We start from the raw sequence: 12659 nt of genomic DNA on the forward strand, positions 1-12659 counted from the left end.
GGGCTGGGTATTTTTTATTTTTGATGTGCTACTTCTTGGTCCCGATTTCTTTTTTCAGCTTATCTCTGGGTGTCTCTTAGGGTTCCAGAGTCCCCAAATCCAGTCACTCCTTATCTAAGACCAGCCATTCACTGATCCTACCAATTCAATAAGCAATTTCTAAATCTCTATCAGCATCTCAACCTCATCCAGCCACATCCTACTTCACATACACAGTAAATTCTGGTGGTTACGATAATAGGCTTTAATGATGGAGAGACTTGGGTCAGAATACCAGCTGTGTTGTTTATAATTATCTATGTGACCTTGGGCAAGTTACTTAACCTCTTTAAGTCTTAGCTTCCTCATTTGCGAAATGAGACTAATAGCACCTGCCTTGGGTTATTATGAAGATGAAGCAAGCTAATAAGAGATTCAGAGTTCCCACACATGGTGGCCTTTTAGTAAATGTTAACTATTATTTTTGTTACAGAACCCTTTCCTATGTTTCAGTTCAAAGTTAGAATACTTATAAAGACTTCACACTGTAATGTCCATTTCACTAATGTCAGCCTTTGAGAGATATGAGTACAGAAGTCCAAGAGGAAGAAGAGGCTGTGAATAAAATAGGTGCCAGTTATCTATTAACTGATTCCATCAACCATTATTTAATGAGCATGTACACTGTACTGGGAATATTATCAGTTTGTTTGCAAGTTTACAGCCAGGGGCCATTACATTCTGTGGGTTGTGCAAAAGAGACATAAAACTGGATTCCTCTCCTCAAGGAGCTTTCACTCTTGTGAGAAAGACATGACTCAATCCACGAAGGAATTCCACGAAGAAATAATGCAGGAGCTAAATCTGCTCATTGTCAGGAAGTGATATGCACACTGCATGTTCTCAGAGGGTTCTAGAAAGAGCATGGCACTCCCAAAACTCTAGTGGAGTAATGAGTGAATCAGTGGGATGAGTGACAGTTGTTGACAAGGACTCTTGGCTTCAGTCCAGCCTACTCCCTGGCCTCTCCCTTTGCTGAGCACAAGTAGGCAGTAGGCAATTTCTAACAAAGATCACTGGCGATGTTGAGCACGCCCAAGAGCACATTAGTTTATGAAGGAACAGAATTAGCAACCCACCCCATCCTCCTCAGGGCCCGACCTGTGACCTCATGCAGGTGGAAGCACTCATCTCTCTGTGTCTACCCTCACTAGATCCTCCTACAGAGACACAATATGACTGGTGCTTCTGCAGCTGTCATCAAAATCTGCCAGTCTCCTCAGCTTGAACCTGAAGCCCTTGAGCTTGTCCAAGAGATCCTCTGCAGAGAATGTAAGGGTTGAACAACCTGATTCCTATATAAATAGCTACCTTGGGTAGAATGAGCGGATTCAACTAAATACCATTAGGTACATAAAAGTTAGAGCCTATAACTAATGATACACTCTGGTACTTTGTAAGGTGAACATTTTTGGAAAATTTCCTTATAAGGATCATCATTGTTTCATAATAATATATTCTTTTTCTCTTGTAAATATAGCTAGAAGTTTATTAATTTTATTGATGTTTTACAAGAACCAGTTTCTGGTTTCATTGATTTTCTCCATTGTTTTATCTTTTTTTCAATTTCATTAATTTCTGTGCTTATATTTATTATTTTACTCCTTCTTGCTTTGTGTTTAGCTGGCCATTCTTTTTCTAATTTTTTTAAGGTGGAAGCTTAGATTATTGATTTGAGACCTTTATTCTTTTCTAAAAAGAACACTTTACATATAAATTTCTTCCTAGGTACTGCATTAGCTGCATCTCACAAATTTTGATATGTTCTATGTTCATTTGTATTTAGTTCAAAATATTTTCTAGTTATCCTTGAGGCCTCTTTGTTAACAAGTGAATTTCTTAAACTGTATTGCTTAATTGCCAAACATTTAGGGATTTTCCGTGTATCTTTATTATTGGTCTAATTGATTCTGTTATGGTCAGAGAATATATGTTGTATGATTTCATTCTTTTAAAAATAATAAGGTTTATTTTGTAGCCCAGAATATGGTTTATTTTGGTGAATGTTCTGTGTGTACTTGCAAATAGTTTGTATTCTGTTGTTTGGGTGGGATATTGTATAAATGTTTATTAGATCAAATTGTTTGATAGTATTATTTATGTCTTCTATACTCTTGCTGATTTTTTTCTCTTCTTGTGCTATCAATTTCTAACAAAGGAGTGTTGTAGTCTCCAAATGTAATTGCATATTTGTCTTTTTCTTCTTTCAGTTCTATCACTTTTGTTTCATGTATATTGAAGCTCTGTTATTAGGTACATACACATTTAGGGTTGTTATAGCTTCTTGATGAGTTGACTCTTTTATCATTATGTAATACCCGTCTCTTTATTCATGATGATTTCCTTTTTCTGGAGTCTATTTGGTTTGGTGTTAATATGGTGACTAACTTTCTTTTGATTAGCATTTGCATGGTATTTTTCCCCATCTTTTTACTTTATCTATATCATTATGTTTGAAGTGAGATTCTGTAATGTGCCATTTTATTATTAGTTTTCTGTTTGCTCTCTTTTTCCCCCTTTTAGATTATTTGAATATTTCTTGTCATTACATTTTAATTTACATATTGGGTTTTTTAAACTATATCTCTTTGTGTAACTTTTATAGCTGTTGTTTAGGAGTGGTTACCATATACATACCTAACTTTTCTCAATCTGCTTAAAGTTCATAGTTCACCACTTCAAGTAAAGTATAGAAACATTACAGCTATATAAATTCCTTTGCCTTCACCCTTTATGTCATATCATTAAATCGAATATATTGGAAACCCAATCACATATGTTATAATTTCTTATTTCAACAATCATACGGGTGTTGCACAGATGTGCATGTCATCCTTTCATTGGGGCCATTCTAATCTTTGCTGTATTGTTCTAATTTTAGTATATGTGCTGCTAAAGTGAGCATTGAATATGTTTTTGAAGTGCTTTCTTACTAAGGATTTATCCAAAACTTGCAACAAGTTTGTGAAACTATGATTATTAGAAGTACAGTCTATATGATCAGGGAAGTGTTTCTCTGAAGAAAGCTAGAATTGCTTAACCAATTATGCTTTGACATGAAAGGGTACAAAATAAGGTCTTTTTTGTCATGAACTAAAGCAGAATGTGGAATTAAAAACTAGAAATATGCACAGAAATATTTTATAACCAAAGAAGAAATTTTTTTTTGCAAAATGAAAGTTTATAAGATCAAAACTATCAGTTATCTGCAGGGATGTCCAAATGGGAGGTATTATCTAGAAATTAAAAGGGAACTGTTCCTTTTTTCAGTAAGTGGTAGATCTTTGGAGAAGATGAAATAAAAGCTAACTCTGCTAGGTTTGGGATTAGGGAAAGTAGAGGTCATACCACACATTGTTTAGCTCATAGCCAAGAAAATAATCACATGTGTAAAGCATCGTTCATTCAAAAAAAAAAAAACAAACCCTCAAAGGCACTTTAGCATATAATTTTGTTTACCTCTTTCACATTGCTATTGTGAATATTGTCCACTTTCCAGAGCAGGAAAGTGATGAATCTGTGTGGCATGCAGTGAACGTAGCAGTCTCCCTCTGTAACCTTGTCCTTCCCAGAGTATGCAGTCATTGGCTTGGAATGTACAGCTATGAAGGTGACTGCTTCTCTAAAGGCTTTGGTGATGTAAGCCCACAAGGAGGAGGAGAGCAATTAAGCCTCACCTTGATGAAGCTATAGTGTACCATGAGGGTTGCAAGTTAGGCTTGGTGACTGTTTTCTTCAGTGAGTAGGAGACATTTGCACTTGGAGTTTATGGGGTAACAGCCTGCCATAAAGGGTGGTCAGGATACCTTGCCATCTTCTCTGCCTATCAGATGTCTGACTATTCAGGAAGGTTCAGCTGTAGTGCCTTCTCCTCTATGAGGTCTTTCTTTCTGGCCACTCCAACTGTGGTGAATAATCTCTCTACATGCTGACTTATGTAGCCCCTCCATCTGCCATGTGTGGCAGCCTTAGTCTTCCTCTCATGGGACTATTCTCCTGAAATAGATTTTAATCTACATTAAGACCAGGGCAGTGCCTTTGTTTCCCCAAAGTGCCTTACCCAGTGTGCCTGAAGTTTGAGAGAGGCAGTTAGTAGAGTAGTTAAAAGCATGGGCTTAGTCTGTCTGAGTTCAAATCCTGATTCCACCATTTCCTAGCTGAATGACTACAGGCAAGTTACTTAAATAACTCTGTGCCTCACTTTCCCCACTTGTAAAATTGGGATAATAACACTATCTGTAAAAATTAAATAAGTTAAGACAAGTAGAGTGCTTAGCATTTTTTTGCCTGGTACCTAATAAGTATTACTTATTTTTATTAAGTGATTACTTTTTTTCTTAGAAAGCTGTGGAACAAATATATATTTGTAAGTAAGGCAAGAAAGACCACAGACAGGAGCAGCTAAAGAGAAGGCAAAGAACACAAATAGAAGTTGACCAGATTCCAGATGCAAAAGACTTAGCACCTGTTTTTAAAAGAAATGGAGGGTGGGAATGTAAATCGGTACAGCCACTTGGGAAAACTGTCTGGCAATGTTTATTCAAGAACATTCTAATACTCTAGAACCAAGCAATTCCATTCCTGAGTATATAGCCAACAGAAAAGTGTCCATGTGTCGTGAAAGGATTTTGATAGAATGTTCATAGCAGCCCCATGGTAGTCATTAACTGGAAACTATGCAAATGTCCATCAACAGAAGAATGGATAAATAAATTGAGGCAATAAAAATGGGTGGTTTCCAACTACACACGGCAGAATGGATGAATCTCACCAACGTACTGGTGAGCAAAGGAAGCCAGACACGGAGGAGTATATACTACGTTTATTGTAAGATTCCAGGCAAAACTACCCTGTGCTGTTACAAGTCTCACCCCAGGTGGGTGAGAGCCGTGGAGAGGGAGGAGAGCTAGAGAGGAGAGACCAGGATGAGCTTCTGGGCGGATAGCTAACATTTTACCTCTTCATCTGGTGCTGGTTTCATGGATGGGTTCAGATTGTGAAAACTTATTTAACTGTCCGCTTACAAGATGTGCATTTTTTCCCCCATACGTGTATTATACTTCACTAAAGAAATAAACAAACAAAAAAACAAACAAAAAAAGAGAGAGAGAGAGAGAAAAGAAGTAAAATAAGAATAGAAAAGAAAGAAAAAAGAAAAGAATGCAAAAGACAAAATGAAAGAAAGAGGAAGCAAACCAGCCCAGAAGGTTGAAGGACAGGATCTTGGCTCTGGCTGCACCTGACTGGGCTAGCTCACCTCTCTCTCTACATTACGCACCACTCCCTGCCCACCCCTGCCTCCCTCTCCCCCCAGCCCTACTCTATCGATCCAGCACGAGGATGGCCAATGCATGGTTTTCAGGGTCCTTCCATTCTCTTCCCCGCTACCCATAGCTCCTCCTCACTCTGAGCATCCCTAAGGCAAGAAGGGGCTTTCCTCGTGGGTAACGCTGCTAGGAGAGTAACTTGGAGGGGCTGATGCTTCGTTAATGAACGTAAAGCTTAAAGTCATCTTCCCTTCTCTCTTCTCTTCTCTTCTCTCATCCTCTCCACCCCCCCACTCCCATCCCCCTTTACCTTTCCCAGGGCATCCTCCTACCCCAGTGGCGGTGCCGCCCGGCGGGTCTGCGCGCGCCCCGCGGGGCCTGGGGTGCGGGGCGGGGGCCGCGCTCGCGGGGAGCCCCTCCCTCCCGCCCGCCGGGGCTGACCCCGCCCCGCGGCGCCGGCTATTTTGGGCGCGGGCGGCGACCGCTGGATCGCTGCCGGGCGCGGATCCGGTGACACCTCTCAGCGCGCTGCACTTGTTGCTCTCAGGACCTGCCGCCCATCCCTGAGCCCACCTTTCTCCCCCGCCGCCCCCCTGTCCCCTCCTGGCTTCCCTCCTTTCCGTGTGATCGCCCGGGGCACTGATCTCTCAGGCACCGCTGTCAACGGCTGGAGAAATAGATTAAAGGAGATAAACTAGATAAATAGATTAAAGGAGATAAACTTCCTCCGCAGGGGGCCCAGCCGGGCAGCAGCCGCGGCAGGAGCAGGAGCGCTGGCCCGGGCGCCGCAGAGGTGGCGCCTCCCCGGCCCGGGACGCTGGCCCCGGGCTCCGACGGCATGACGGACGCGGCGACGGCTAACGGGGACGACAGGGACCCCGAGATCGAACTCTTCGTGAAGGTAGGTCGGCGTCTCGGCGCCGCAGCACCTGCCGCGCCTCCAGCCAGGCTCGAGGCTCACGTGCCCGGGCGCCGTAGCGCTCTGGGACGCCGGACCTTCCCCAGGGAGCGCAGCCCAGCCCTGACGGTCCCTTGGGTGGCCTTTCTGTTGCTTCGGGGCTCCCGGGAGGGATGGAGTCAGCTGCAGTCTGGCAGGTGGCTGTCTTCTCGGAGAGTCTCCCAGGCAGTTTGTCAAACCCACCGCAGGACCAGCCGTCACCCTGCCCCGGCGAGATTTTGGCCTGTCCTGAGGGGCATCTCCAGGTGCAGGGAGATGGCAGGAACCTGGCTGGACCCCTGAAACTTTCTTCTAAAATTGGGGGGTGAAGGGAAGGAAGAGAGAGAAAAGAAAGCATTACTAATAATATGACCTTTGGCAAAGCAAAAATAACATTTCTTAAAATCCGCCTTTTCTCTTTTACTCAGAGCTATTAAAAGAAAAGCAAAAGGAAACAAAGACGTTTTCTTGCTCTGTGACCTGCAAAGCAGAAACCAAACACTCCACTCGCCCACATTATTGTAATTGTCATAATTACGCTTCTGCGGGGTTGTAGCAGGAAAGGCTAAGGGTAACCTGGGGCAGACTGGGAGGAAGGGGCACAGGGGAAAAAATTAAGTTGCCTCGCTCCCTGGGCAGAAACGGGCTAACATCCAAACCTGCTGCACTTCCTTTGCAACCTGGAGGGGGAAGGATGGAGGCCGAGGCAGCGTCTCCCGGTCCTCGAGCGTAATAAGAAAGAAACATTTGATAGGTCTTCGTGCAGCAGAAGCGGGGAAACCTGAGGCGCAGGGAAGTTGCCTCCGGGGCGGTGGAGAGTCGCCAGGACTTGGGGGAGGGGGCGTCGGCAGGCTGCCTGAGCGCTGAGACCTTTCACAAAAGGGAAAAACCCTCAGAATGCAATTTCCCTAGACATATACAGGTAACTGAGAAGGGAAGAGAACTTGGTGCCTGTCAGGGGCCTCCTGGCTGAATTTAAAAGGCATATATATTCCCCAGGGATGGGGAATATACACGTCTTTTAAATTTGTTTTGGCCAAAGGATCCTTATCTGATACAAACTAATTAAGCAAATAGATTTTCACAGAAAGTATAAGATCTGTATGACCTTTTGGTCTTCGGTACCTTTTGACACCTAAAAAATAATAAACCAGTTGTGACTTACCTTACACTGGGAAATTGCTCTGTCTCAGTTGGCCCAGCCTACCACGAAGCTTTGTTAAATTTTTTCATTTTGGAGGGTTATTTTTCAAAATTATCCATAGATATTACATTTGTTTTTTAGTGAGACTTACTTTCCTCAACCTGTTTCTCTCCCCCCAAATGAGGCTTCTGCCTCCCTCATTTGGTTTCTGGGACCCCTCTGGGAGTATTTCCAGGCTCTCTGGCAGACCAGGTAATGAAAGAGGTCATGTCCTCCCAGGCTGGGCAGTGTTGGACCCAGGGCCCGGCAGGTCTGCCCTGACCCCCAGCGTCCAAGCCTGCGGTCTAGGGAGTGAATACGGAGAGCTTTTACAGAGCAAGGAGTCTTGCTGTTCTTCTTGAGGAAAGCTATTCTAGGACTTTCTCAGATTCCTTGGGAGCAGGTAGTTTCACGGTGTCAAGTTCCTGAAAGATATTTGAAACACAAATTGACTCTTTTAGAGCCAAAGGAGCCCTTTGCCCCGCTCCTAGGTGAGAAGACCATTCTACCTGCACCTTCTAAATTTCACGTTGGCAGCTTGGAGGGTTTCTCCATTTGTATAGAAAGCTCACTTCGCAGCCCCCGGTGCCCACAAGAATTCTAAAGTACCTGTGTTGTCATTTGTTTTTTTTTTCCCTAAAGGAAAGGAACCCATGAGAGCCAGGCAGGCCTTCTTGGTCAGTGCAGAAACCAGATTGATGAGGGAACAAAAAAATCAGATAGGAAAGCTCTTTTGATTCCCCCACCCCCCTTTTGAGCTTCTGGTTAGTAGTTATCATTTACAGGGACAAGTAAAGGCTGAAAAAAATTGTGAAAATAAAGACACTGCCCAGGCTTTGAACGGTTTCGTGTTAGAGAAGCAATGTCCTGATTTATAGAATCAGGCATTTCCATAGTTTGCCGTGTCTCTTAGCTGTATGATTCCCATCAGAAGAAGGTCCTTCTTGTTGAAGGGGTCAGGTATCCGAGGTCATTTCTGCAGACCCAGCGGGTTGGTTTCTAGGAAGCCTCCCAGGCAGGCTTGCCTCACCCAGTAAGAGTTGTGATGTGGTCATCTTCAACACTTGCATGAAGGGACTCCCCCGCAAACCTGGCCTGTCCCCTGGGTGTGTCATTCAAAACCTCCATAATCCAGAGAGTTTCAAGGACATACGATTCTGTGCCACATCAATTGATAATCATTATCTGTTACTACTGCCGCTGCTAATAATACTACTAAATGGCAGCGTTTTAGGACTTAGGAAGCACATTCAAATACCTTATCTCATCAGATCCCCAGCATCCTTGTTCGTGAGCCTTGGTTCACTCAGGAAAAGTGATGTAAACAAATAAATGTGGCTCCCAGGTACCTCTTGAGACATGATGCTGTCAGAGCACTTGGCAAGCGGCCGTTTGCTCTCCCTGTAACAACCTCAGGAACTAAGGATGATGATTTGTCCCGTTTTATGGTTGAATAACTCAGGTGCTCAGGGAGCTAATGAGAAATGCCCAGAAGTAGATGGCAGTAAATAGCATTCAGATCCAGTCCTCAACTAGCAGTTTAGACTCTAAATTTCGTACTCTTTTCCAAACACCCATATGTCAGGTCTTGCACCTTCTTTTGCCAAGTCAGGCTTTCAAGTGTTTCCAAGATGACACTTCCTGGTAACTTACTAGTCCATTCTAATGTGGTCATAAAATGCTGTCAAAGTTCCTGCCCATCCCTGCTCTGTACTCCAAGTCTCTCCCGTCCAGGGAACATTCTAATGGGGATGTTTAAGAGATCACAGAGGTTTGAGGAGGTCAGCTCTGATTCTCATTTCCCAACTAATGTGGATGGGAAAAAGGAGACAGAGACCTGGGTTCAAATCTTGTCTCTGCCTCTCATTTGTCGAGTGACTCTGAACAAGTTCAGAGTGTATGAACAAGTGTATGAGTCTCAATACACCCCTCTTAAAACAAGAGGGTGGTTACAAATAAGGTGCCCGTATCTTGAATTGTCCAAACCAAGACACTTCTGAGAGAGAAAGGAGGTGCTTCCAATGGTTAGGCTGGGACAACAGGTGTCACCGATGTTGTGCAGGACGTGTGGCCACCCTGGTTATGAAAATACCTCCCCCACAGACTGGCTGTGAGGATGCCACAGGAACAAATAGAGGAAAGCATCTTGTAAATTGGAAATTGCCATGAACACATGGACTTCGATAAGGATATGAGTTCCATGGCAGATAGAACCTTTCTTGATCTGCAGGTCCCTGATTTGCCTTAGAGAACAATGGCCTGGCTGATTCCTCACTCGCAGGGCTATTTTGAGAATAAATGAGATCATACACAGCTGGGACTTTGATCACAAAGGGAGGACAACAGGTTAGAGTTGATAGTGGCAGTGAGTGTGGTTTACTGAAAGAAGAAAGAGCACGGAAATAAAAGCAAAACAGAAAGTGATTTGGGAAGACAAACACAGGATGTGCTGCATAGTTAGATCTCCATCTGTATGGACTCCCTCACCCCCAGTCCCACCCCTAGACCCCGGAGGTAGAAAGCCACCAAAGTGAAGTGATGATGGTGCACCAGTTGGCAACAAATGTCTCTTGGGGCCAAGGGTGTGAGTTTCAACAGAAACCAGTGGTTCTCAAGTTTGGCTACATATTCAAATCATTTGGGGGAGATTTTAAAACTCCTGATGCCAGGCTGCTCCCCAGGTCAATTACAGCAGAGTTTCTGTGGGTGGGACCCAGAAGTGGTATTTTTACCCACACCCCCAGGTGACTCCGGCGTGCAGCTCTGGTGGAGAGCCACTGCGTCCTCATCAGAGGCGGGTCCCGAGGCAGTCAGCTTTGCCACAGCTGAACTAGGCGGCCTTGTTAGTGCAGATGAATGTCTAGAACTTCTAACAGCCTCTGGGCATCGTGGTCATCCCGATCAGGAGCGTTGTTGATAGAGAGCTTGCAGCCAACCGGTGCTCCGTGAACAGATGCTGACGGACTCTAAAGCCCTATCTGCAGGGCTCCAGAACAATCCGTGCATGGGGTCGGTCTAGTAAATAATCATCAATTCAGCCTGGGGGAAACAGAACGGAGTCCTGCTGATTGTCTGATGGAAATGACTAGTCTTTTCATTTACTGAGTGATCCGAAAGGCTCTGACAGTGGTGCAGAGCACAAGTCAAGACATGGTGACCCATGGTGTGGTCATCTGACTTCCAGAACAGACAGGATCAAATGTTGTGTTGCCTCTCAGACCCCAGCTGCCCACTGGCTGCCTGGTCACCTGCCCAAGCATGGGTTTATCAGGTTTTGAAGTTCCTTTTATCACATTATGCCACTGTTCTTCTTTCCCACTACCTCTTGGTTTTGATCTTCGGTCAATAATCCAATACACCAATTCATCTGCCCTGCTGTGTCAGCGAATGCATCCTTACCTGGTAACACATCCATGGGAGTGCTAATGTCAAAGGGCGACTCATATACGTCCCAGGTTCCCTGGCAGGTGGTGGGAGTGAGGGCTGAGGGTCTCAAGATGCTAAAGCCCACAGCCAGTGGTGTCAGGTCCTGCCTCTCTGCCGACTTGGGCTGTTTCTCTGGGTGTTTGGTGGCTCTCTCCACCCAGGGCAAAGAGCGCATCAATTTAGACGGTCAGGTCAAAAGCTTTCCATTCTTGGTTCCTTTTGAGATTCCAGATGCTGGGCCCACGTGAGTGGTGACGGGAGGTGTAGTAGAAAAGTGCAGTTTTTGGTGTCAGACTGAGGGTCATCTGCTGTGTGAGCTAGGACAGGCTGCTTGACCTCTCTGGGTCACAGTTTTCTTACCACTACTGATAATGGCAATACCTATTTCCTGCGGTGAGTGTGAGCATTGAACAAGCTGTGTATGAATCTGGGGTCTAAGTAAAGCCTCCTCTGCAGGCCCAGTATAGCCCAAAAAGTGAGAAGCCAAGCCTTTGCATGTTCCTTCCTTGATGTGTCCCAGAAGTCAGACACTCAATCCTATGTTCTGCTGCCTCGTTGCTGGAGCTGGGACAAAGGCCGCTGGGAGCCCGAGCACAGGGCAGCTGTCTCTGGATCTGATCGCCTCCCACAGGGCTGCTGCTTCAGGAGCTGGAGTCCCCCATAGGCCACTGTCTGAAGTAATGTAACCACAGGGAGAGTGTAGATCTCTGACCAATGGGTGGATTCTTCCAACTCAAGGGATGTTGATTCCTCCTGTAGTTGCTCCCACATAGCTCGAGGGGCTGGACCAGGATGCATCAAACCACTGGGGGTGCCCCTCCCCTTTCAGCTCCATGGGGATGATACTTCCGGGGTTTTATCCCCTTCTTGTCACTGGATTCCAGGTGGGACCTCCCCGGCTCATCCGTATGTGCTACAACTTTGACCCTTCAATAAGGAGAAGGCTCTGGAGTCCAGGTCCTTTAGTTCCAAGAGGACCCGTGGGATTTCTATGCAGATTTTCTCACTTGCTTGCAAACTTCAAGCTCTGCCTAGCCATGGTTACTCTCCTAGAAAACACACACACACATTTACGTGTATTATCTATCTGGACTATAGGAAAAACATAAGAGACTCTCAATATCTTGTATCTTTAAAAACTGTTACCCAGGAGACATTCTCAGTTGTCTTTTTCATCGAAGCTGGAAGACCAGAAATAGTGAAGATGCGAAGTGTTTAAAGCATGGGCTTCCTGAAGGTGTGAGTCTCCACCCCGGGGGCATCTTAGATCTGATGCTGCTTGTGAGGGGTCAGCTCCAACTACCAAGGAAGTGTCTCTGCCAGCTCCCTGAGTGAGAATCTACTTTGCACACTCATATATTTATTCAAGGAGTATCTTAGTTCTGAGATGTGAAGTGCTTTAAGGATAAATAAGATAGATAATCTGCCGTCAGAACTAAAATGAATTCTTTCTGGTAAAAAGAAATGGAGTTTTTAACCTCTAAAACAAAGTCCCCTCTAGCTCTGTTAGCACGGGAAGGTTCTTTGAGTTATGTTTATTGCAGCACTCACGTTGAACAATGGCTAGGCCACTGGCCTACAACCTTTGGGGCATGAAAAAGTCACTGCAAAGCTTTTTCATATGGACCTGCCCAGCCCTGTCCCCAGACATTCACATTCAGGAGGTGGGGGTGAGTCCCAGGCATCTACCCCTGGGTGATCCTGGGATTCATCAAAGATTGAGAACCATTGGCCTAGATCATGGGTAAGTAGGGTTGAACCTACCCAGTGGAGGATCCAAAGGGCAAGAGAAAGTCGACTCCCCACT

The 12659-nt window shown here is 45.0% G+C and overlaps 1 protein-coding gene and 1 non-coding gene across 2 annotated transcripts in view; one reads left to right on the forward strand and one right to left on the reverse strand.

Moving 5' to 3' along the window:
* Positions 1-2837: 2837 nt before the first annotated feature.
* On the reverse strand, positions 2838-2944 carry LOC133095803 (U6 spliceosomal RNA). Its single transcript, XR_009701666.1, has one exon. It is a non-coding gene; the product is annotated as a U6 spliceosomal RNA (small nuclear RNA).
* Positions 2945-5780: 2836 nt separating this feature from the next.
* The window catches only part of CLIC5 (chloride intracellular channel 5), a 112388-nt gene continuing 105509 nt past the window's right edge, over positions 5781-12659 (forward strand). Inside the window, exon 1 of the mRNA XM_061196129.1 lies at positions 5781-6207. Coding sequence (XP_061052112.1) covers positions 6145-6207 — 63 coding nt within the window. The 5' untranslated portion in view covers positions 5781-6144. The remainder of the gene's footprint in view (positions 6208-12659) is intronic.

Source organism: Eubalaena glacialis, chromosome 7 (genome assembly GCF_028564815.1).
Source record: "Eubalaena glacialis isolate mEubGla1 chromosome 7, mEubGla1.1.hap2.+ XY, whole genome shotgun sequence".
Lineage (NCBI taxonomy): Eukaryota > Metazoa > Chordata > Mammalia > Artiodactyla > Balaenidae > Eubalaena > Eubalaena glacialis.